The sequence below is a fragment of the Anabrus simplex genome, chromosome 5 (genome assembly GCF_040414725.1).
Source record: "Anabrus simplex isolate iqAnaSimp1 chromosome 5, ASM4041472v1, whole genome shotgun sequence".
Lineage (NCBI taxonomy): Eukaryota > Metazoa > Arthropoda > Insecta > Orthoptera > Tettigoniidae > Anabrus > Anabrus simplex.
Genome location: NC_090269.1, coordinates 238051641 through 238078795, shown reverse-complemented (window position 1 = coordinate 238078795; position 27155 = coordinate 238051641). Strand labels below are relative to the sequence as shown.

Here is a 27155-nt window from a genome sequence, read left to right as displayed (position 1 = left end):
ACAAAACAGGGAGGATGCCGTACGTTGTTTCTGATGTAAGATGTGCACTGGGGAAGTTTTGAGGATAATGGCAGACCACATTTCCTACCGCCAACCACAGTCGAGTTCGGGAGTTTCTACTATAGCGGCAGGCTCACTTGACAAATGCCATTCACAATAGAGATAGAGAATATTCACTATAAGGACAGGCCCCCTTTTCCTAATGACAGTCTCAATCGAGTTGGTGAGATTTGATTATAATCGAGAAATGCAGCGCTATCTAACGTATCAACAATCGAGAAACGACAATAAGTCATAGAAACAAAGTTGCAGATCTCTCCAAATTGAACGGTGATTGCGCTATCTGTTTTGGAATACGATTTACCGTTTAGCCCTTTAGATTATACTCTAAATTTGAAGTTTGGTCGAGATCTATCCAGCCGTTTCGCCGTGATGGTGGAACAAATAAACAAACAAACAAACAAACAAACAAACAAACAAACGGACACCAAAAATATAAACCATTGGCACGGTCTTGTGTTGACCTAAAACGGATAAATATATGGAAACTTGGCAAAACAAACAAATTTACAGAGAGCGGACTCCCTACAAATGCATTTATATAGATAACCATGGGCACGTCTATAACTGCAGACCTTTGTTTCGAGAGTTACTGCTTTGAAACTGTACGGCATATAGACAAAGGGATTTCACCCTCAGACGCCTCATTTATTGTTCTACATGTTTGGTCCTATGACATTTTCTCTTATCTCCTATATTAATGGGTTACATTGAGTTAGAATCGTGGAATAGGGTGATATATGGTACAGTTTTCACATAGTACTTTTATTGATACTCATGTGACAGTTAGAATTAGAAAATTTGGCTAGCACATGGCCACTGGTGTGTCGGCCCCGTGGTGTAGGGGTAGCGTGCCTGCCTCTTACCCGGAGGCCCTGGGATTGATTCCTGGCCAGGTCAGAGATTTTTACCTGGACCTGAGGGCTGGTTCGAGGTCCACTCAGCCTATGTGATTAGAATTGAGGAGCTATCTGACGGCGAGATAGCGGACCCGGTCTAGAAAGCCGAGAATAACGGCCGAGAGGATTCGTCGTGCTGACCACACGACACCTCGTAATCTGCAGGCCTTCAGGCTGAGCATGGGTCGCTTGGTAGGCCAAGGCCCTTCAAGGGCTGTAGCGCCATGGGGATGGCCACTGGTCGTGTCAATGTGCGTGCCGAATGTGATAATTTTATCTTTCCAATAAGTGTGTCAAACGAAAACATATATGTGTAAAAAGTACAGAATTAACTTGAAAGCGAGAAATGCATTTCCATTTAACGTACAAGGGATAGAAATACGACAAAAAGTCATAGGACCAAAGTTGTAGATCTCTCTAAATTGAACGAAGATTGTGTTATCTGTTTTGTGATACGACTTACCCTTTAGCCACCAATTATCGCGGAACGAAGGTCTGCACAGTCATTAAAATTGCATCTATATTTCGATATTTTCCATGGCCAAAAGGTGGAATTTTCCCTCAAAGTAAAGAGTGTCCAGGTTTCGGGATTAGCACTCGCATACATACGTAGTAATTAAGGAAGAAAATAATACAGTTAAGAAATTAAATAGAAAATAGATTTATAACTGAGGACAGCCGGATAGGACAAGTATGAAAATACCAAGTGGATGTATTGAAAAATAAAATGTCCCTCAATAAATTGTGATGGTATGAGCTACGCATATTAGAAGGCGGTAACAGAGGAAAAATTTAGGCGCAGGTATTCTTAGTTAAACAGATAAAAAGATGACTTATGGTGTTATTAATTAAGTCTAAAGAGGCAAGGCAGAGGGAAGGCAGAGGCAAGAAATTAAAGCGCAAAACAGAATAGAAGAGAAATATTCTACAGTAAAAATTATAGCACATGCCAGAAAACATCTTACGCTGTGAAATAATGGACTACATTCCGCGGTACTGTTCAAATACTGTGTTATTCTAGGACGATCGCAACCTACAACGGCATTCCGCCAATATCCTGCAGAATGGCCGATTGACGTCTCTCTTGCTTTTTATCCTAGGAACAACCACGATTTTACAGGAATGATGACGGATATGGCAATATGTTACTCTCCTGTTGGCAAGCAGTAAGAAACGTTGCCATGGTAACTTGTTCCAAACTTTCCCCGGGATGAGTATATTCTAAATATGAAGTTTGATCGAGATCTATCCAGCCGTTTATCCGTGATGGTGGAACAAACAGACAAACAGACACGAAAAAGAAAAACCACTGGTACGGTTGAGTTGACCTAAAACAGATAAATGTCTGAAAAATTGGCAAACAACGAAGTTACAGACAACGAACCCCTACAGCTTTATTTTTATAGATTATAACTTATTTTGTTTGCAATTCGCTGTACGTCGTACCGACAAGAATAGGTCTTATGGCGACGATGGGATAGGAAAGGGCTAGGAATGGGATGGAAGCGACTGTGACCTTAATTTAGGTATCATCCCGGCATTTACCTGGAGAAAAAATGGGAGACCACGGACAACCATTTCGGGGATGACTGAGGTTGGAATCGAATCCCGTCTACTCAGATGACCTCCTGAGGATGAGTGGACCCCGTTACATTCCTCATACCACTTTTCAAATTTCGTGGCAGTGTCCGGATTCGAACTCGGGCCTCCGGGTGTGGTAGTTAATCACACTAACCAGTACATCACAAAAGCGGATTATAACTTTTAATTTTGAGTATATTTGTTTAGACTTTCGTATAGATGTTAATTGCGAAGGCAACATTTGTCTTTTTAACTCTGGTTTTAACATCTGCATCTAGTCTCTTCCTTTTAGATATAATGCTACATAGGTCTGAGAATTCTTTTACTTCTTCTGTTCGTTCATTCTCCAGGTCACGGTTAGTTTCTGTAGTATTCATCCTCATTTATTTTGTTCTATGTCTATTTTATTTATAAGCAGGCCTGCTGCAGCTGCCATGGTTTAGTTTGTATCAGGTATATTTGCAGCTTATACAATACTTCTCTAATGAGAAACGTATTGACAGGGCTCTGTGTCTTCTAAAGTAAGTTTCACCGTGCGAGTTGGCCGTGTGGTCAAGGGCGCGTGGCTGTGAGCTTGCATCCGGGAATAGTGGGCTATAATCCAAGTATCGGCAGGTAGAGAGGCTGAATATGGTTTTCCGTAGTTTCCAAGGTACCTTGATTAAGGCCACGGCCGCTTCCTTCCAACTCCTAGGCCTTTCCTATCGTATCGTTGCCATAAGACCTATCTGTGTCGGTGCGACGTAAAGCCACTAGCAAAAAAAAGTAAATGTTTCTTATTTCCATCAACCTCATCCTTTACTTTGACGATCTGAAAGTGGTTGAGGTATAAAGGATGACAGAAATGTAATTTCTCACGCTACCACGTGATTGATGCAGAGATTTCAAAAGGCTTGCAATACAGGACCTTCTGTCTCGGCTAGGAAAGCAACAGGAACTATTTTATCTTTTAACTTTCTAAAGAAAATCTCTTCTGCTACGTCTAGGCCTTCTTAGACTTCCTGTGTTGGAACTGACAGAGATGCAACCAACCTTCGAGTTGAGGATTCTATGAACAACAACGTATAATTTTCGAAATAAACCTTTAACGTATTAGGTCGTGTTCAGCACATGTAATACAAATCTAAAAGATGGATTATCTTACCATTTAAGCTATGGCAGCCTAGGATATATTGTACCTACAACGGGTGACTTTCACGCACTCAACAGCTGTGATGGCAGTAGGCCAGGCCTATAGCTTAGATGCTTTCCAACGGAACAAGTACCGTATATCCTAGGCCACCATTGCTCAGCTGGTAGGAGCATCTAATGTGAAATCGGAAGGTTCTGGGTTCGGATCCCACTGGTGTCCGGCTGGATATTTTTTTCTGCAAGTGGTCTTTTCGATATGTATAGGTTGACCCAACCTCCCGTTAACATTTGACGAAGAAATACTTCATGGAATATTGGAGGTAGAAAGGTAATAACTGACACACATAATTGGCATGAAATGGAGTTTTACCGACACGAAAATAAAGTACACAAAATGACCAACACATGGGGCTGAGCAACGTCAGGTACAAATGGCCACACATGCTTGACATGACATGAGGTTGTATTGGCACCGACAACGAGTGCACAAACAGGCCAATAGATGGCGCTGGACAGAAACACGCCAGTGATGCCGTATGAGACCCGTGTATGGTATAAAAGGAGCTGTCGTAAGAGAGGGTGTCAGATGCGCGTGCAATCGCGGCATGTTGACGCTACACGAAAAGGCACTGTTAATTAAGCTTTAATGAATTTATTTTGGTCTCAATAAAACTCCATGTAATGCCAATCACATGTGTCAATTAATACCTCTCTACCTCCAAAATTCCTTGAAGTATTGCCTCGTCAAATGTTAGCGGACTTTCAGGTCACCCTGTACTATATGTACTGAACACGACCTAGTACGTTGACAGTTTATTTCGAGTGCAACGCGTTCATCAAAATTAAATATTCAAAGTGCCACATGTATAGTTGCGATCCACACTCTTGCATTTATTACTCCCATTGTTATTTTCGTTGTAGTATGTTCTGCAGAAACGATCTGCATTTCAGTCACCTAGATTGAGCATGTGTCCTATTGCACAGTAGGCACTGGGTCCTCCATGGGCACTGATAAGCTGTTCCATGCATGATGGCATCGACGCGTATAAGACGCGAATGGCGTCCTCGGGTATAGCCATCCATGCTGCATTCACCTGGTTCCACAGTTCATCTTTGGTGGTTGGCATTGGGTCACAGCGCCGCACTCATCGTTCACCATGTCCCACACATTTTTGATTGGCGACAAGTTCGGCGATCGGGCAGGCCAGGGCAACAGCCTGACATCCTGTGACTACAAGAAGGCATGTGTTCATGCAGCAAGATGTGGTCGCACATTCTCCTGCTGAAATATGGCGTGTGGGGTGTTGTGCAGAAAGGGTATGGCTCTGGGTCGCAGGATGTCATTCACGTAGGTCAAACTGGTCACAGTGCCCTGGACACGCACCAACTGTGATTTGTTGTTGTACCCAATAACACCCCACACCATAAGGCCAAGAGTTGGCGCTGTATGTCTTGTGCGAATGCAATCAATGTGATGCCTCTCCTCCTGTCTGCTGCGAAACAAAATGCGGCCATCAATTTCAAACAAACAGACCCTTGATTCGTCCGTAAACGTTATCTGCTGCCATTCTGTCCGCAATGACGTCGTTCCAAACACCATTGCAGACTAGTATATATATGCACATTAGTCAAAGGTAGGCGGGGAAGTGAACGCCGCGCCAGTAACCCAGGCTGTAATAAATGGCGACGGACTGTCACTCCTGATAGTATACGATGTGGTAGACTGTTCCACTGTTGCGCCAGAGCCGAGGAGGACGCAGATCTGTCCTGCAATGTAATTCGGATGAGGTGTCGATTTTCTCCGGGGATGGTATGGGTGGTGCGACCAAACTCATCTCATCGTGTTCTACGGCCTTCTGTGAACCATTCTGTACACACCCGTTGCACTGCCGACACACTTTGTCCCATACGAGCAACAATTTCCCGGATGGATGCATCACGTTCTCTCATGCCAATAATGCGCCCTTTGCCAAACTCACTCATTTGACGGTACGGCTCTCGAATACGTCTACGAGGCATCCTGCACGTCTGCTCAAGTCACACTGATCCATTACCTTCGGTTTATAGCGACAATGAGAGTCACAGGCACATTTTACCAGTCGGTGGTGGTGGGCCGAGATATCACTATGGACCTTGAACCTGAGGGCCGACATGGTTCAAATGCTAATCATTTCTTCAGAACATAATAATGCACATGTCCTGTGAATATGAACTTCTTATCTGTAGTCTTTCAAGGTGTTCTGGTTTTTATGAACATGGGTGTATGTTCGGTCATCAGATCGGTGCAGGATCCAAAACTCATAGCGAATTTTGAACCAAAAATTTATTTCAGCAGTCTATTGGTCAATGATATTCGTTAATTTCTTGTGTCCACAGCCTGGCCATCGTGTTCCTCACTTCTCGTCTATGAACTGGGCTCTGTGTGTGCCTGCTTCGTGCACCGCTGAAGACGTGCAGGCTGCTCTAGAAGACACCCTCCAGCCCTATACAGAGGGCACTGGAATATCGTTCCAGATCAAAGTGCGGCCTTCCATGTGTCAGGTGAAGCAGAGCTGGATCCCTCCTCTGTCTTTCGTCATCGCTGGGTAAGTTCAACAGTGGGAGCCATGAGAACAGACCTGTTCATAATGTTTACAATTATTACCGGGATCCGTTGTCGAATGGTCAGTGTAGTTACCTGCAGTTCAGAGGGCCCCAATTTCAATTCCCGGCCGGGTCTTAACCAAAAATGGTTATTTCTCCTGGCTTGCCTTGGTATTTGAATTGTCCCCAACATTCTTGCAGCTCAAATACCACACACAATACTATCCTCCACCGCAAGAAACTCGTAGTTTCCATACACGGCAGATGCCGTCCACCCTTGTTTTAAGTTCTGCCTTACAAGGGCTGCACCAGGCGTATACACCCGGCACTAAGAGCCATCCGATAAATACATGTCAAAACATTATTAATCGAAACAGCCGTCTATGAGTCACGAAAACACAACAAACTTTAATTCTTCCTTCAGGGAGTTCATTCTTTGATTTTTCCTTTCCTGCAGAGATCCTTCAGCCTCTGACTTCTCCTTAATCGCTCTTCTGCAAACATCTTTCCTTTATTTTTGATACATTCGTCCTAAAATTCACTCTGTTACAGACATCATTCATTGTATTGTTCACTCTTTTACAGTTCCTGGTGTTATACTTCTTGAAGCCACTGAGGTTGTGACTTCTACTCCCTTTGGAAGATGAGAATTTTGTTGGTCAACCTGCCTTCTCCGTTCTTTTGATATTTCCCTGAGACATCAGTCATCTCTATCTCATATTGACTGATATACCTTCCACATTTTCAGAGAGATGTTTGACCTTAGGTGAAAAGTGAAACCATTTCCGGGAACTTTCTTAGGCCCTAGAATTCCTCTTAATAATTTCCTTTTCCTCTGTCACCGAAATTCTCATTATTGTTAAGGTTTTTTCTGGTTCTAGGCACTCTGGTTTGACTACTGTGTCTGTACTTGACCTAATCGCAGACGGATCTTAATATGGATGTCTCGATGTCTGAATGCCTTCTCTATTTTTTCTCCCTCTCCTTAATCGCAGTTTTCTTGTTGACATTTAGTTGCAATGTCACCCAAAACACTTGAATTTCTCCGTCCTATAAATATTTCCACATTGGGTGCTCATTTCTTGAACTGAGTCTGATCTGTTCAAGTTCACATATACTGTTTCCTCGTAGAAGATTTTCAGACCTTATCACTCTGCGGTTTCCTTAATAATCTCGATTTGCTGGTGTGGATGTGGAACAATATGTTTCGAACAAATGGTCTTGGTCTTGTTTCACGTACGGATGCCCTTCCTGACTCTAACTATATATTGAGGGAGAAATTGCTTACTGTATGTTTGTGTGGTTATTGGTAGTGTGATAGGGTGTATGTATATAAATAGTTGTGTATTAAGACAAGAACAAGCGTCTGGTATGCCAGTCAAAAGAATTAAGTGGACACTGATCCCCACCCGGTATGAAGTCACACCCTGGACCCTCTAAGTTGAAGACAGTGACAGTGAAGGAAGCGGCCTTTCAGCCAAGGAGTCGTACAATAGTATATTTGACTCCATTATAAGTCTACCGAAAGGATAGAAGAATGTAAGAGATGACAAATAAGTACCTAGAATAGAGAACATACACTACAAGTTTACACGTGTATAAGTTTCCGTCGTCAAGCCGTTAGTTTTAGACATACAGAAAGTAAATTAATTGTGTAAGTTACCTCGTCATATTTATATCTCTAACTACTTGAAGTATGTTCAGGAGTGAACTTATTATGGAGATTTCAGGTATTCGTATCTGCCGAAATAATTTCAATATAATGAGTTTTAATAAATAGAAAATAAAAGTGGTAAGTGTTGTGTGTGTCCTCCGCATCGCAAGCTCTGCGCCTACAAGCTCCGCAACCCGCCGCAGCACCGAAGTTTCTAGCAGCTACGAGGTGTCTTCATTGCGTCTGGCAGGCTCACCGATGACGTCAGCCAGCGGTATATAAGGAGCTTCGTTCCGAGCCTCTCCAGGGACTACCCCAATGTTCGACGACCAGACCACACCGCAATGGAAATAAACATCTATGTCGGGTACCAATTTAAGCGGTTGAAACGTTCTCATTTTCTCAATATCGCTGTGAAAGAAAGACGGACGTGAGGATTTTACAGAATAATTCTTGTTTAGCATGTAAGTGAACTTAGTAACCACTTGATGAATATCGCATCCTACTTTCCTAAACTTTGTTTTGTTTATTTTGCAGAGCGGTTTTCCTAGGAATCATCCTGTTAGCCGCATTTGCTACACTTCTTGACTTCAACAGAGATTCCAAGCAGAATGCAGTTATGAGTAAGTACTGAAAATTCCCGAGTAATCAAGTCGAAGTTTATGTACAGTTGCAGTAGTAATGCCATCCAATGGAGGTGAGTGGCAGCAGAAAAGACAGAGTACACGTCAATTAACAGCAGTCAGTCAGTCAGTCAGTCCAATGTTATGGTTGATTAGGTCCTCTGAGGATTAGAGCAAAAATCTAGGCCTCAGGATCCAAAGACCGGAGGTTCAAATCTAGCAAACAGTGTAATTTCCTAGGTTATTCACAATTATTTTGGACAGAGTCGACTCTCTCAAAAACGCTGCCCTGACTGAAACTTTGAAATACAATTTACCACTTATCAAAACCAAATTTAATACACAGGAACATATTAATAGGATATAGCCCCACACAAAATTTAGTGCTGATTAGTTAATTGGCTGCAAAGATTGATAAATGGTTTTTATTTTGATATGTCGAATGGAAAGTGCTCGATGCGGCACAGTTTTCATTTTTTGGGCTATACTTTGGCAGACTTGTCAAACATATTCGTATATTTAAGAACAATTCCGGGTTCTGCGGTCAGGTAGGTATAAATTATTGGACATACCGCTGCTTCAGTTTTCTTTGTTCATTCAAAGCAAAGCAAAGTCATCTCCGCACAGGCCATGAAGGCCCTTGGAGGGGTGAAAGGTAAAGGTTTCCACCATTCGTAACCTCGGTACGTGATGGGGTAGAGTGGTTAGCTCTACGCCCAGCCGCCTTTGCCCCCAGGAATTAACCTGGTACTCATTTTTGGTGTAGGCTGAGTGAACTTCAAGGCCATATGCACCTTCGGACGTGGAAATCTAATTTCTTAAATTTTACGATATCCTGACGGAGATTCAAACCCACGTCCTTCCGGGCGAACCGAGCACGCCTCGGCCAGGCGACCACTTCACTATTCATTCAACAGGCAAAAATCTAGCTTCGTGCTATTTTAAGAGCAAAAATTTGAGAGTAATACTCAATTGACAATGAAATTCAGAACTAATTTTAATTCCTGTACATATTCGAACATTTTCTGAAAATTTCAGGTGAATCTGATAAGAACAATGTCGCAAGGAGCATTTTATGAACGGTAAAGAGCTGAAAAGTTTTAAGAGAGAAAAAAGCAATATTAAGAAAAATATTTGCTTTAAAATTATTCTGGACTGTAAATTACTCCCTCAGATGTCTCTCTCCCCTTACGAAAAGCGTAGGCCTACTACAACGTACATATATTCCAGCGGTATTATTGAAATGGCAGTCCGAAGACAATGTTGTCTGACAGCGTCAGAGAAAGAGGGTGGGCTTGCTCTATATACGCCGTACCATTACCTTTTAAAGCCGGCATTTACACCTTTAAATTTGGCGATAGTGGAAACTTAATGTTATTGGATTTACGTCCCACTAACTACTTTTTGACGGGTTTTGGAGACGCCGAGGTGCCAGAATTTAGCCCCCCAGTAAATCTACCGACACGAGGCTGACGTGTTTGAGCACCTTCAAATACCACCGGACTGAGTAAGATCGAACCTGCCAAGCTGGAGTCAGAAGGCCAGTGCCTCAACCGTCTGAGCCAGTCAGCCCGACGATAGGGAAGAACTTGTAACAGGATTTGAAAAAAGAAGAACTGGGGATTTTTAAGGTTAAAATTAAATATTCGATTATTTTGTCAAAAATCGTAACATTACAGTCACGACCTCTCTTAAGCGTCTTAATGAACGCAATTGTAAAATATACGTCGAGATTCATAAAAATATGCCCAGCATTGATAATCAAGCATACATACACAAGTACAGTCACTCCAAAATAAATAAAAAAAGAAGTGAGCGCATGGTATTTTATGTTCCTCGCATTTAATATTTTATTAGACATAATTTTAATTATTATCACAATATAATTCACGCCCCATGTAGATACAAACCCTGTGGTTACTCACAGGGCCAAGCGAGAGGCTGTGCGGGTTTGGTCACGTATCTGTCAGCTTGCATTCGGGAGATAGTGGGTTCGATTTCCACTGTTGGCAGCCCTGAAGATGGTTTTCCTTAGTTTCCTGTTTTCACCCCAGGCAAATACAGGAGCACTACCTTAATTAAGGCCACGGCAGCTTCCTTCCCATCCCTAGGCCTTTCCTATCCCATCGTCGCCGCAAGACCTATCTGTGTCGGTGCGACGTAAAGCAAATTTAAAAAAGAACATCATACCAAAAGGTTCCATTGTTTCTGATAAAAGTATACCTGCGAGGATCTTGTGCAACACCATCTGAGCGTTCTTTTTTTTTCGGTGGGGGGGGGGGGGGTGCGACTGTACATATTGAATACGCATACACACAACAACATGAAATTCATACATACTCTACCTTCAGACAGGCAGGCAGACAGACAGACGGACAGACATAAATTGAACCGGTCATTTCTAAGGTCTTCGTATGGCATGGGAAGGTCTTCTTCATAGTGCAGGCCTATAGTCGAAAAGATTTTTATTTAGTTTTATAGATGGCTCTTCCAAGAAAGTTAGAATCTGGCATCGGAGTGGCTAAGTGAAAGATTATGTACTCATTCCTTCTCTTCCAGTCATGCATGCACGTCGCCTGACCACCTGCTAACTGATAGCCAAACAATCCCAGTCCTCCCTACCACACCACAATGTACAGTATTATGGCTGAAACATCCGGCGTGCACCAAACGTGGAGTGGAGTTAAGCAGGATAGCGATTGAATACAATAAACAGGTGGACATTTACGTCAGACTTTCCTAGAAACATAGGCCACGTCGCAAGGGCAACAGAAGTCTCTGTACAAGTGTCTCATTGCAGGAAGATTGTGAGTGTCCAACTGGAAATACGACTACATTGCAATCTGTTCATAATTTTGGTGATTTGCCAGACAGGAATAGAGTAACGTTACAACCTACTGTTGCCATAGTAATAACCAACATCTTAATTCTAAACTTCCTGTGTATCGAGCGAGTTGACCATGCGGTTGGGATTTCACAGCTGTGAGCTTGTATTCGGGAGATAGTGCGTTCGAACCCCACCGTTGGCAGCCCCGAAGATGGTTTACCGTGGTTTCCCATTTTCGCATCGAGTAAATGCTGGGGGTGTACCTTAATTCAGACCACTTCTAGTCCTTTCCTATCCCATCGTCGCCATAAGACCTATCTGTGTAGGTTGATGTAAAACAAATTGTAAAAAAAGAGTAATAAAAATAAACTCGCTGTAGACATCATGTTTAAGATTTTGTGTTATTTGTTTTACGCCGCACCGACACAGAGAATAACTGGTTTGCTATTTTTTTTTTTTTTTTGCTATTGGCTTTACGTCGCACCGACACAGATATGTCTTATGGCGACGATGGGACAGGAAAGGGCTAGGACTGGAAAGAAAGCGGCCGTGGCCTTACGTAAGGTACAGCCCCAGCATTTGCCTGGCGTGAAAATGGGAAACCACGGAAAACCATCTTCAGGGCTGCCGACAGTGGGATTCGAACCTACCATCTCCCGAATACTGGATACTGGCCGCACTCAAGCGACTGCAGCTATCGAGCTCGGTATAACTGGTTTGATAGAAGGCATTTCGGGTTAAGAAAATATCAGTCCAGTGAGGCTCACCGTGTGGGATTCATGCAAGATATAGCAAATATTTTAGATTCAGAAGGGGGCCGATGACCTTCGATGTTAGGCCCCTTAAAACAATAAGCACAAGATTCAGAAGGTCAAATGAGGACTGCGTTAGTATTGACCTTTCGAAGGCTTTTGATAGGCTATGCAGTAGAAGACTACGGATAAAAATAAGGGCTAGTGGACTAGACAAAAGAGTGACTGAATGGGTGGCTAAATCTCTAGAAAATAGATATCAGAGAATTACAGTAACTTTGGTGAAACATTATCCCATCTTGTACTGATTAAGTGGGGGTTTCACAAGGTAGCGTTATTGGACCATACATTTTATGAGTAAAGAAATGGATAAGGCCTTTCGAGGGTGATGTTATATATACAGTATAGGGCAATAAGTAAGTTTCAGGATTGTGAGTGACAGCAAAAGGACCTCGATAATGTGAGATAGACAGCAGAAAATAATATGATATGATATGATATGATATGATATGATATGATATGATATGATATGATATGATATGATATGATATGATATGATATGATATGATATGATATGATATGATATGATATGATAAACGGGGTGAAAATTCAGGTTTTTTAGTTTCACCAAGAGGAAAAGTCCTATCTGTTCTAATTTTTTTTTCTATTGGCTTTACGTCGCACCGGCACAGATTGGCCTTATGGCGACGATGGGACAGGAAGGGGTTAGGCGTGGGAAGGAAGGGGCCGTGGCCTTAATTAAGGTACAGCCCCAGCATTTTCCTGCTGTGAGAATGGGAAACCACGGAAAACCATCTTGAGGGCTGCCGACAGTGGGGTTCGAACCAACTATCTCCCGAATACTGGATACTGGCCGCACTTAAGCGACTGCAGCTATCGAGCTCGGTATCTCTTCTAATTACTGTGTTGATAAGTTGAAAATAATTGTTAAGTACCTACCTGTAGGCTAAAAGTGTCAATTAACGGGAGAGCTTCATTGAAGTAATCACATTAACGAGATTGAATATAAAGGTTACAGATTTCTTCATATGGTTATGAGAGTATTTGTACTGAGGATGTAAGGAGAGGGCATATAAGTCACCAGTAAGAAACCAATTAGTGTATGGATCCTCACCAAGATTAATTAGTTCGAGAAATGGAAAAGTAGCACCGTTTTTTCTGGTGATTTCTGGCAAATGTTACCAATTTTGAGCCCGGAAGACTTTGGGGTAAGGAGACGAGCTTCTAGACTAAGCGGTGTGTGGGACGGTGGCATGTGAATGGAGTTTTTGAAAGCAGGAATGATCATAATTATATGAAAATGAAATTCAAGAGAAAATTTTTAGGCAAATACGCGTTTATAGGAAGAGGAGTTACGAATTGAAATAATTTACCACGGAGATGCTCGATGATTTTCCATTTTCTTTGAAATATATTTAAGAGATGACTAGGTAAATGCTACCTGGGCAACAACCCTTAATGCACATCAATGGTGATTGATTGATTGATTGATTGATTGGAAGGGCTACAACTGAGATAGAAGCTACTGTGACCTTAATAGAGGTTCAACCCAATCATTTTCTTCGTAAGAAAATGGTAAACCACGGAAAACCAGCTTCAGGGCTGCCGACGATGTGGTTCGAACCCACTGTCTCCGGATTGCAAGCTAACGGCTTCATGACTTAATCCGCCCATCCAACTCATTCGGTTGTGCTTAAAAGATAGGTCCTCCGTACTGTTATGAAAAAAAAAAAACAACGATCTGGTCAAAATGAAATTTAACCCAAGGTCCTCTAAACCGAATGACACGGTGCTGACAATTCAACCAAGTAGCGGGAGGAGCGAAGAAGTTATTTACTATAATTTGCTCTACGTCGCATCTACACAGACAGGTCTGATGGTGACGATGGAAGAGGAAAGGACTAGGAGCGAGAAGAATATGACCGTGACCTTAATTAAGATACAGGCTAGACATTTGCCTTGTGTGAAAATGGGGAAACGACGGAAAATCATCTTCAGGGTTGCCAACAGTGGGGTTCGGACCCACTCTTTCCCGAATGCAAGCTGACAGCTACTTGTTCGGTGAGCGCGGACAAAAATGCGCAATAGTAAGCCCCTTCCTACGACGAGCAGGTTACCCTGCGTTTGTTTACGTCGACCTACCATCGCTGACGATGGCTGTACCACTGGGGCATCTGTGTGGAGTTGAAGTGCCCGGCACTCAATAGTGTTACCAGTGGAGAGAGAGAGAGACGGGGGGAGGGGGTGAGTGCACCCTCAACCCCGTGCAGAACCAGGAGTCAAACCCAGGTGAAACGAAAAAAAAGAAACGGCGTATGGCTTTTAGTGCCGGCAGTGCCCGAGGATGTGTTCGGCTTGCCAGGTGCAGGTCTTTTGATTTGACCCCCGTAGACGACCTGCGCGTCATATGAAAATGAAAATGACATATACACTTAGCCCCCGTGCCAGCGAAAATAACCAATGATGGTTAAAATTTCCGACTCTGCTGGGAATCGAACGCGGGACTCATATAATCAAAGACCAGCACGCTAACCATTTAGCCATGGAGCCGGACGAACCCACGTGAACTATGCGAGATGCTACTGTACTGTGATAAACCCTATACGATAGTGATATGCAACACGAAAATAGGAGGCAGGAATTAAAGACTTCTGTGACACGAACATTTCAGTCCCAAAGGATAAGAAGGGAACAACAGATCAAGAGAAATCCGACAGGCAAGAGCCTGATGCAAGTATATGGTAGCAGTAGCAGGCTGAGTCGCTCACCTCAGAATTTATGAGGCCCTGAGAATGTGGGCGATGTGATTTGTAGCCTCCGGAGAGGTCTGGTGTAGGTTATTCTGGGTGAAGGAGAGTTAAGACGAATAGCTGAGACCTAACATCGGCCCACTCAATTCTTATTTCTCCATTCTACCACGGAGCATGTCTAATCGTGCGGCTACGAGCGTGGGCAGTGCGAGTGTGTTGTGCCTAGCGGAACTGTTTGCAAGGTCGCCTGGGCATCGCCGGAAGACGGAAATAGACGAAGCAGTGGATAGCCTTGGAGTACATTTCCTGAACGTGGAAGTCGGATCCGTTCTCTACAGTACTTAATTTATTTCTTTTGCTGCACCGACACAAATAGGTCTTATGGCGACGATGGGATAGGAAAGGCCTAGGAGTGAGAAGGAAGCAGCCGTGCCTTAATTAAAGTACAACCCCAGCATTCGTCTGGTGTGAAAATGGGAAACCACGGAAAACCATCTTCAGGGCTGCCGTCAGTGGGGTTCGAACCCACTATCTCCCGGATGCAAGCTCATTGCTGCGCGTCCCTAACCGCATGGCCAACTCGCCCAGTGCAGTACTTAAAAACAGTCGGTGAAGTCCGGAGATTTTCCGACAATACGGTATTTGGAATGTGTTCATAGAAAAATGTCCAAAACTCATGTATCCTGAGAACGTTAACGACCGGTTATCTAATGGGATGATAAGGTACACCATTCCATCGCATTTCCAACGCACTGGATTTTATCTTCAATGACAAGCGCGTTCAGTCCTACAAGAGATTTTCGGACGTTGTGTTCACTGCTCCTACACTCAAGCAATTACAAACAGGCTGCCCGGTACTGGAGATATCCATCTCGCCGTCTCCGTGGTCTAGGGGCTAGCATTGTACTTCTTGCTGATTGGCCTGGATTCGATTTGCGCTTGTACCACGGTTTGCCCTCATTCTCAGGCATAGTCCATAACGAAGCACCACCCTTAGCACAGCCCTAGCAATCGACACAAGCACCCTAGTTCTTCCCGCCAATGTGACCATAATGAAGCATTGATGTTTCTATAAAGCAATCTGAATTTGCAAAGGATAAAGGATGGCATACAGGGAAATCTATAGCAATAACATTACTAGGATATGCCTTCTTCTATTCAAATTTTCAGTCAGAGCAACACTTCCGTTGCAGTCATGCTTATCCCCTGCCATAAATAACACTCAGTTACTAGGTTCTTCCTACGTTCCAGTCGATTCATTTCGTCTGGAACTTATCGGAATGAGGTATCTTTTAAAAGGGAACCGCGTGACTTGCACGCTTCTGATTTTTATGACATTTCATAACAATGAATGCAATAACCTAAAGGAAACATGTATGATTTAGTTTGGTTCGGAACTCTTTCTATCTCAAGTTACTGCAAGGAAAACTTAGAACTCTTCCTAATAGTCAGTTAACCTGCCTTATGGCAAAATGTAAAACAAGTTATGTTAACGTTATCTAAGCTCATTTCTTACGTAATATTATTTGAATGAAATAATAACAACAATAATAAGCGAGTAATTTTATTATAAACAAATGTACTTGTGTATATGTATGTTATCGTATGGTACGGTTCAATTTGTATGCACGTGGTTTTGTGTCACATCTCCTCCTAAACCACTGTACCTATTTCAACAAAACTTGGTATACATATTACGTACTGTCTGAAAAAAATACTATGGGAGTAAGACATTCCTAGCAGTTCCAGTTATAGGAAAGGGCGATAACATGTAAGAAAAGTCGAAAACGACCATATAGTAGTTTTGAATCCACAGTTCAACTCCCAGCGTCATGGAGGTGACAATGCGTAAAAAAGAAAATGTACAAAGTGGCCGAAGTTATGGGTGTATGTGTATATGTTCCAGAACAAGTCTCAACCAAACTTGGTAAACATATCACGTGCTATCTGGAAAAAATACTGCGGGGCTAGACACACATAACAATCTTAGGGGAGGGGGAAACCATATAAATAATGGAAAACCATCAATATTAATGTCAAATCCATAGTTTTTGGGGTCGCTGAGATGAATTGCGATACTCTGGAAGGCGTATAATTACAAAACTCATTCCATTCGGCGTGGTGAAGGAGAAGTGGTGAAGAAGAAAATGTCCAAAGTGACTGAGTAGTGTTGAATCTAGAGTTTTGGGGGTCCCTAGGCTGACTGGAGACAGTCCCAGTGACAGCCAGAACCGTGCACATCATAAACACATAACAGCAATTCTTAAAGTAGAAAATATTTCATAAAATATCAATAAACGTCACAATAAAGAAATCCACAAAAATTCGCTTCACACATAATTAACAGAAGTAAACATTCAATAAGGTACCTGGGCAGCGCCGGGTAATATAGCTGGTAATTAGTATAAATTACATGAAAACCTACAACCTGTTTTCCAGTCATTGACCGGGTCAGGGATGGAATGAATGAAGCAGATATAGGCTATTAGTACGATGGGGTCGCCACTCCCAAAGTGATTTATTTATGACTGATAGATGCTATGAAAGGAGAATGGAGAGTGTTGCTGGAATGAAAGATGACAGGGAAAACCGGAGTACCCGGAGAAAAACCTGTCCCGCCTCCGCTTTGTCCAGCACAAATCTCACATGGAGTGACCGGGATTTGAACCACGGTATCCAGCGGTGAGAGGCCGACGCGCTGCCGCCTGAGCCACGGAGGCTATATAAAATACATTTAAAACGTAAATTTAATAAGATGAGGACACTTCATGGTAACGAACATTCATGACAGAATTTTGATAATTAAAATGCATTCTTGTTTATAATAATTTACGATCATCCAAATGCTTCGATAATCCTGGAAAGAAGCAGGTATCATTAATACTTCTTCTCAAGTTCAATATTCAAAAGTTCCAGGGATTAATGTTCACATGTCATGGAGATTCAGTCTAGATAATTGTGATGAAAACATGGTTTGTTCCCGGTGCGATAATAAACAGTGTATAGAACATCATGTTCTTGAGCTACGTTTCCGTGAAGTGTCTTCATCGCATTAAATCTCAATGTTATAGGTAATTTATGCTAAAAATATTATTAATAATATTCATATTATTTTCAAGTAAGATGCATACACCATTAGGAACTGAGCTTAGATAACGTTTAAACGTGATTTCTGTCTTACAATTTTACCAAATGGTGCTGTTAGGTTTGCCCAGCTACTGGGAGCTGTTGGAAGTTTTCCTTTCAATAACTCAAGATTGGTAAAGCTCCGTAACAAAGTGCTGTACTTCGCAGATGGCGCATTCATCCTAATAGTCATAAAAATCAGAATCGGGAAAGTCGCGGGGTTCTCTTGTTAGTGCGCTTAACTGTTAAACGTAATGAGATACCAATCTGTAAGGAACTTTGTATTTAATGGACGAATAGGATAAATAAATACATAAAAACCAAACTGATGACCTTGGTCTATGTTTCAGGTGTTTCTGAACAGTACGCCCACGCCTTCTCCCTCCGTCGCAACGTAACGACGCTGTTCAGTGTCAAGAGAGCTGCAGATGACATCGAGTGTGTCCACGGAATTCGTTTCCTGAACGCATACATGCTACTCCTCTCACACAAGTCAATGGCACTTTTCTATAACCCGTACATTGACCGCACAGAGATGGGCTTGGTAAGTCACCGCTTTACACAATGAGTCATCTTGTCCTAGTCCAAAATCCCTATCACGTTCCTCGTAGCTAGCGATGTCCTTTGCTGTCCCTGTGCCGTCGACTGAGGCGAGATTCAACAAGTTTCACCCGCCCCACCCTCGACCTCACGCCCCCTCACTTTGAAAGATGACAATGATCAATTTCATCTTCATAACAGCATTTTAAAGGACACAAAATACTTTGTCAGTAACATTTACAGATATCATGGATCAATACACGGCTTGAACATTTCTTATTGCGAACATGAAAGGCCTCTACAGGACGTCTCTCATCTCTTTCAATATCATATTGCATTTAAGGTGAAGTCAATCAATGGGGTTAATATAATATTAAAAATTAGGCTTTAAAGTAAGCAAGTTCCGATAGTATATTTTGATTAGTTTGCGAATGTTTTAGATTGTCACGTTTATAAAAATTAATAGAATGTAGGTTTACAGAATTTATTAAAATATTACAACTCGATTAATTTCAACCGTGCTTAGAAAAAAAATTGAGCCTCCGTGGCTCAGGTGGCAGCGCGCCGGCCTCTCACCGCTGGGTTCCGTGGTTCAAATCCCGGTCACTCCATGTGAGATTTATGCAGGACAAAGCGGAGGCGGGACAGGTTTTTCTCCGGGTACTCCGGTTTTCCCTGTCATCATTCATTCCAGCAACACTCTCCAATATCATTTCATTTCATCTTTCAGTCATTAATCATTGCCCTGGAGGAGTGCGACAGGCTTCGGCAGCCGGCTCAATTCCTATCCTCGCCGCTAGATGGGGCTTCATTTATTCCATCCCTGACCTGATCGAATGACTGGGAATAGGCTGTAGATTTTTATTTTATTAGCAAAAAACTATTTATATTTATTCAAATGAAAATAGTGCAGTGTATGTACAGTAATTGTGTAAGTACAAATTATATTTTACAATGATTAAAACTAAAGATATTTTTTTCTCTAAATTCTAATTAGTTATATTTGAAGAATTTCACGTATCAGTCATTGACATTTATGGCCGTTATCATAGATTTGGCCATTTAAAACATTTTTAGGAGACCCTTAATTAAAAAATTGTGCTTTGAAAATAATCCATTAGAGAGGCGCCTCGTGGCGGCCCCTAACGTTTGTCGCCCGGGATGACCGCGCTCTTCACCCGCTCCTCTTCCCGACTGCCGTGACCGCTCCTATTAGCAACTTCTTGTACAACTGGCACTTGTTTAAACAATTCTGGAGTTGAGAAGCAGAAAGGCGTAAATAATTATATAGACGTGGAACGTCTTTTAAATTGAGGTCGTGGGTATCCAGCGAAAAACTGATGTAACACTTCTCAAGAAACACAAAATGTTACTATAACTCAAAAAGTGTTACATGCACGGAAATGGTTTATATACTCTAGTAGAAGGACAAATGCACAAGACGTGACCACGGTAGCTGACCTAATGAGTATGATGCCATCGCAAGATTGCTACCAAATTAAGATATGTTTTTGCAGGCGAAAGTCGCTTACCACGCGGTATAGCTTGGCAAGTAAGGTGCAATTGATTTGTCTCGAAGAGATCTGTCAGAAAAATTAAAATTTGAGCGCAGATGTAAAATATTGAAGGTTTTATAAATGAAAATGGACTAACTTTGGCATAATTTATAAATATGTCTAAATATAAGACTAATAAGCGTATACAGGCCTATGTTAAACGAATCCAGGAGGAAACTAGACTCGGTAAGGGATCAAATAAAGTCAAAAGTTCATCTGCAGAACGAATGAAACTTCAGTCTGCAGTGCTGCCTACTTGTAGAAAGATACAACAGATCATACGATATTGTAAATCATACATCTCTTACTTCTCACAACATTCGTCATTATTAATACTTGCTAAAAATTGTGCAAACTAAACTTTAAACGAATGGTGTAGAAATTTGAACTTTCTTACCATTTCTATTTTCAATGCGCGAGAAGTGTTTCATGTACCAATATCAACACATCTCTGGCGGCTGTACCTTGTACAGCCTATAATCTCCTATTAAGAAAATTAGCTCAAGTCCCAACATCACATAACTTTTACTAATTTTTAAATATCTTTGTTTGTAGTATGTGGGGGAGTTATGGACCACCCTAGCGCGTGGGGCCAGTCTCTACACAGATCCGTTTATCATGATGAGCGGTCTGTTGACTTCCTACAGCTTCATCAAGACTCTGGATCGTGAAGGCAAACTGAACATCGCCAAGGAGTACACATCTCGAATAATGCGGTATGTGCTTCTAGATAAGTCTTTACTTTCTTTTGAATCAATTAAATTGATTTTAGCTAACATTTTAAAGGATTTTGTTTCTAGTGTATTGATATACGATTTACTGAAATTAAAAAACAATATGTATATTAAAGTAGGGTGACCAGATATCCTGCTATAGTATTTGAAGAAAATTCCTTTTCTAATCCACTATCCTGCGGCCCGTGTTAAGTGTCGAATATCTTGAAAATAATATACACCTACGTTTTAATATTATCCTGCTAGATGTTCTACGAAATTAATATTTTAATTCTGTCTTGTATGTTCTATAAGAAATTCAATACAGAAACAGTCAAAATACAGTAAAACAAGTTTTAATTTCCATCTTTTATAGATGAAGGTGAAATATGAAGTATTTCCCGTTTCACTTTCCACTAAACACACCAATTTGCAAGCCACGGCAGGGAATATAATACATTCTGTGATATAAGGGTGCCCGTGATGAATAAGTCGAAAATTAAAGACAAATATGTACTCAGTAATTCTGATGTCATATACCGTACAAGATAAATTAGACAGTGACAAACATTATGCAAAAATGTTCAGCTATATTACCAATATTGCTAACGGCAGGTAAAGTGAAATTTCGCGACATAATAGACAAAGAAGCATTTACCTTGTGTTAACATTGATTATGGCATTCTGAGTGAAGTTTGGGTATTATCTATGACAAAGAATGAAATTTCATTGAAAAATACAAGGACTACATTCAAGAAAAAGAGCAAACTTCTCTATAACAGGGACTTTAAAATCAATATTTGTCTACGTTTACTTCGGTGATATGTATTTTCTGTCTTATTTTGTGGTGCAGAGACTTGGACCCTAACAGGGAACAACACCAGAAAACTTCGATCCTTTGAGATGTGGTGCTACCTAAGCCTGCTCAGAATATCATGGGTTGACAGAATATGTAACATTGAAGTACTCCAACGCCTGAACAAAGAGCTAAAGGTCAGGTACACATCAAACAGAAGAAACTTACTACTTTGGCCATATCATTCAAAACGATAAATATAGAATCCTTCATCTTACCTTACAAGGTAAAATTGAAGGAAGGAGAAGCAGGAGGCTACGGAATATACGAGAATGGTACGTGTTCAGTAGCCGAGTTGCTGAGAACAAGAACCAGATCGCCCTGATGACAGATGACATCCAATGCGGTTATAGTATAAGAAGAAGAAGAAGCTCTAGACAGAAATGTCAGATTCTTTCAAATAAGCAAGTGTGTTTTCTAGTTCAGAAAGAGGTACGCATTCCCTTTTAAAAGTTTTACATTCCAATTTATTTTCATTTTTAAAGTTACTTGCATTTTATTCTTTCTTTTACTTCTTATCTCTTTAAACGGAAATGTACGCAAATGATATCCTTCTTTAAGCACAGCTCGAAACTCTGTATTTAGGGCTATCACTCAGGAAGTAGTGGACTGGAACTTCCTCATGTTTCCTATATAAATAATTGGCGAACGTGGTTTTCACTACAACAAGATGCGCCTTGGCTAGTTTAATGTGTTGAAGTGAAAAAAACAAAACTTAAATGACATTAGTTCCTTTCTCCACCGACTGATTCTATTATATTAGGCTGAGAGTTGTGATAACCAGACAGTTATTCTAAACGAGGCATTATCCTAACTTTTTCCTGAGAATATGGATTGAAGAATAATATAAAACTAGCAAATGTACCCGTGCTTCGCTACGGTATTCTACATTGTATACGGATATCGACGTAAATACTGTGCGTGCAGCAAATGAGATTGTTTTAAAATTGCATGTCTCTTAGCCTTATCCGAGAAATAGCATGGGGAGGTCCATATACGTTGTTTCCAATGTAAAGTGAGGGTTGCGGAGTTGTGATGATAACGCCAGGCTCACTTGCCTACTGCCATTCACAATCGAGTTGACAAGTTTACATTATAATTGCAGGCCCCAATGCCTACTGCGCGGTCACAATCGATTTGGGGAGTTTTAGTTACAATGACAGACCCATTTCCTACTTTCAGACAGGTTACAGTTGAGGAGTTTTTATTATAATACCAGGCAACTTCCCTACCACCAGTCAAAATTGAGTTGTGCAGTTATCATTATAATGACAGTCCCTTTTTACTGCTGCTAGCCAGCTTACTGCCAGTCACACGGAATTAGTGAGTTTCCATGAAAATAGCAGGCCACTATGCCTAAAGCTAGTCAAATTTTAGATTGGAACATTTGTTTATAATGGCGGGCACCCTGGCCTAGAGCCAAACACAATAGAGTAGGGACTTTCGAACAAAACTGCATGAGCCCTTGCCTTCTGCAAGACAAATCGAAAAGTGAATTATTCATTAAAATGGTAGGCCCTCCTTACTAATGCCAGTTACACAGGAGTTGGAGAAGGACCCCATCCCTACTGCCAGCAGTCAAAGTCGGTGTAGGGAGTACTGATTACAATAGCAGACACATCCTTTCTTGATCGCTACAAATCGACATCAATGAATATATACAGATGGACATGCGAAAGTATATGAATGTTTACAATATTGCAGACCTTCATTTACAGATTAACTGCTGCTAAACGGTACGTCATATCGACAAAGGATTGTACCGTAAGGCGCAGTATTTAGCGATCTAAATGGCTGGTCCTATGATATTTTCTCGCATCTAATCTATTCATGGGTCAGATTGAATCAGAAACGTTGAATAGGTTGAAATTTGTGTAAGATTACATTGCATTACTTTTCGGATAATTATGTGACATAGCATTTGGCTCACATATGGGTACTGGGTGGGCCAATGTTCGTGTAGAGTTTGATCATACTATCTTTCCTGTAAGTAATTGAAATGATGCACATGAGAAGAAAAGGTTTAGAAATTAATTTCCATTAAGGCAGGTAGATTTCCATTAAGTTTGGTTGTGTGTATTTTGAGGGAGTGCAAAATCACGGTTTCGGTTTCGTATAAACCCCCAATTAGTTCAGGGATTTAGAAACAATATTTGCCCTAAAACCTCCCTAAAGGATAGGTGGATTCTAAATATGGGTCTCAAACTACGGAATCAAAGTTAATGTAAAATTTAACAAGGTTATATTTTCTTTTCAATATTAAGTAATAACAAAGAACAGGTACTTAGTAGCCGAAACACAATTTGAAATGTACAATTACAGGGATTACAGAATTTGGGCTTCGAGCCCTGAGTTCACAATTCTTGAGCAACTAGCCCAACTTTCCGATATACAAATTTTAACAAAGGGGCAGAAGACCCCAATCAAACCCTGGAGCACTTGCTCCAAATTACACAGTAAAGCCTCCTCGAGGCATACAACACTCCGTTTCCAAAAGAGCCACTCGCTCTTTAATTTAAGCCTCTCCCAGGCCACACCAAACTCCACCTTCAAGCTGTCCTCAACGGACATAAACACAGGGGTGACATACCCAATCTACGAGGTCTATTAAATGAAAAGCAGGTTAATTAAATGACCTCTAAAACAATTTGAGAGGAGGCGAACTTGCACTCCTAATACACTTTGATTAAGACCTACTTGGCCCTAGGCCGTTAATACAAGGGCTAATCCCATACTAAAGAGGTGACTTAAGAAGAGAACAATTTGTTTTACGTTAACGGAGAATAGGTTGAGAAAACTAAGTTCACCTCACAACAATATGAGTGGGAGCTCGAGAGGGTTAGCACTCTCTATCCCAGTATGAAGCTTTAAAAGAGAATATATGAAAAGAGTAGTTACATTTTAGGAAAAGGTTACATGGTTGAACGCTTAGAACCCGCCCCGAAAGTTAAACTGCTGAGCTAGCAAAGAAAGAAGTTATTAATCGGCCATTACCTTGTTGTTGACCGCTGCCGAAGAAAGAGGCGCTTCCCGCCCCCTGCTATGTACTTAACACACTGAAAGATGGAACAGAAGTGGCCCGGAGACCCTAAAATCAGCAGTTTATATCCTCTCGCGGAAGGTTCTAGGCGTTAGGGGAAAGAAAACACCCTCCCACAAACTTTTTATTGGCTAGGTTACAGAAACATATCCAAGTTGGGGGGAAATACATCGGATTGGTCGGAAATTACTAAAAGAAATTCGGGATTGGATAAATCTAAAACAAGGGGAAAAAGATGGGTATACAGCCAACTTAAACAATAACAGAAAGAAATTTAACAAGAAACAAACATTTGAACTAAAAATTTCTCCAACAAAATAGTTCTTTGACTCCGCACTAGGGTGCACTATTGTTGACCTTCCGTAGTGTCCTCTAGGAGAGAAAGTTCACACTTCTTACTTCAGGCGAAACAAAAACACATCAAAAATGACACAGTTCAAAAACTCAAAATTTTCCACGTGGTGACATCTTCTGAGAAGGTAGCGAATTAATAGCGTATATAAAGTTCAGACTTCCTCCAGCAGAGGAGTTTCAACAGGCGCACATTTTAAATTAGCGGAGTGGAGGTGTACCGCCCGGTACAGACCTCCCCCCCAAAAAGTTCCACCAGGGGTGACACATGAAATTGTTTGAAACAAGGTCCAAGTTATGCTGTGGATATGAAGATTGATTGCAGAAGCATTTATAAGATTTCTTAATTTGGTTTGATTCAGTTTCAACATTTGTTGTTGCAGGTGAAGTACAGTCTTTATGTTTGTAGAAGTTGAGTTCTGAAGATAAACTTTTAATACTTAAAAGTGAAGAAAAATTTTGCATAGTCCACCAAATATTGCAGTTAAATTCCCAAGTGTAGTCATTACTTATAGTAACTGTTCATGTAGTTGATGGTGATGAAGTGGGATGGCCAGACCGGCCGTTGCGGCTTGCGTCCAAAGGAGGCCGCTCGGACCCCTCAAGTACCCTGAGATACCGCTCGCCCGCACTATGAGGGGAGCAGAGGTGTTGAAGCACGCCGCGCCCGCGGTGAACATATACAGGCTGCGGGCAAGTAGCAGGTCGTGCGCCGCACATCAGCCTTGGCCGGGAGGAGAGCTCCGGCTCGCCGTGCACACGTCGTCCTCGCTGGGGCCGAGGGGGCCCGTCCTCGGACCCAGTTGCTGCACGGCGCCGCGCGGCTGCGGGGGCACTGAAACATTAAAGCTAGGCGGCAGAATATTGTTGGACCATCATCATTTCTTTGAGGGCACAGGCTTGGTGAGGAGGTTGAGGGGTCAGCGGCGTGCAGATATCCATGGCATTTACTCAAATCAAGCCACAGTGTGTATTGAAGCAGGAGACGGGAGCGTGGTACTGGCCGAGGCAAGGACAGAATGGCAGTTTAACGGATCGGGGAAGGTTTTACAAGAGGCTTACATATAAGACAAAATATTATAGAAGGGGCAGAAAGCCTTAAATGTTGAACTCAAAAAAAAATATAACCTTCATATTCCTTTCAAATTATATGAAGCAAGTTGACACAAAATTTACACTGGTTTCACCTGTGACAGGTGAACCCTATATATCCTCTCGGTGGCTGGATTGCTTACTAACAACATAACTGGCGTAAGAAAATCGAGAATGATACAAGGCCCATGAAATCTGGGGGCAAGCTTGCCCGCGGGAACAAAATTCTTGACCATCACCTGGTCACCTACCTTCAAAGTGGTGGGTCTCCGTCCACGATCATACTTTTCCCTAACCTTTTCATGAGATACCTTAAGATTGGCTTTAGCCTTCTTCCAAAGATCTTTAATATTATCCGGTTCTATTGTCTCGGGTAGAATGTCACTCAGAGACCAGAGGTTAGAGAGCGGCGAGTTGGGAACAAACTTGAACATCAAAGAAGCTGGAGTGAATTTATGTGATTCATGAACCGCCGAATTCAAAGCAAAAGCTAACCAATGCAGGGACGTGTCCCACCTGGAATGATCATCATGATGATAGGCAATCAATGCGGACCTGAGATTACGATTAACCCGTTCAGCCAGAGATGGTTGAGGGTAATACGCAGAAGTAGTTACATGAGAGATGGATAAGTCAAAACAGAATTTACGAAATAAATTAGATGTAAAAGCCTTAGCATTATCAGATACAATATATTGGCACGGACCAAAAGAAGCAAAAATAGAATTTAAGCAAGTAATGGTAGACTGAGCGGTAGCCAGCTTAGTCGGAAATAACCAGGAAAATCTGGTAAAACCATCTACACATACAAGGATGAATTTGTTGGCATTTCCCTTCGACTGGGGGAAGGGTCCTACATAATCAATATACAGGCGTTCCGTGGGGCGCGATGCTTGATGCGAAGACAAAAGGCCTACCTTGGTGGACATGGTGGGTTTACTGAGCAAACAAGATTTACAAGCCTTTACTAGTTCACGAATTTCACCGTCCATACCTTTCC

General features: G+C 41.8%; 1 protein-coding gene across 1 annotated transcript in view; it reads left to right on the top strand.

The window, feature by feature from the left end:
- The window catches only part of drd (drop dead), a 258127-nt gene that overhangs the window by 179693 nt on the left and 51279 nt on the right, over positions 1-27155 (top strand). Inside the window, exons 4-7 of the mRNA XM_068227602.1 lie at positions 6048-6256; positions 8446-8531; positions 18358-18551; positions 20659-20819. Of these exons, the coding sequence (XP_068083703.1) occupies positions 6048-6256; positions 8446-8531; positions 18358-18551; positions 20659-20819 (650 nt within the window). The remainder of the gene's footprint in view (positions 1-6047; positions 6257-8445; positions 8532-18357; positions 18552-20658; positions 20820-27155) is intronic.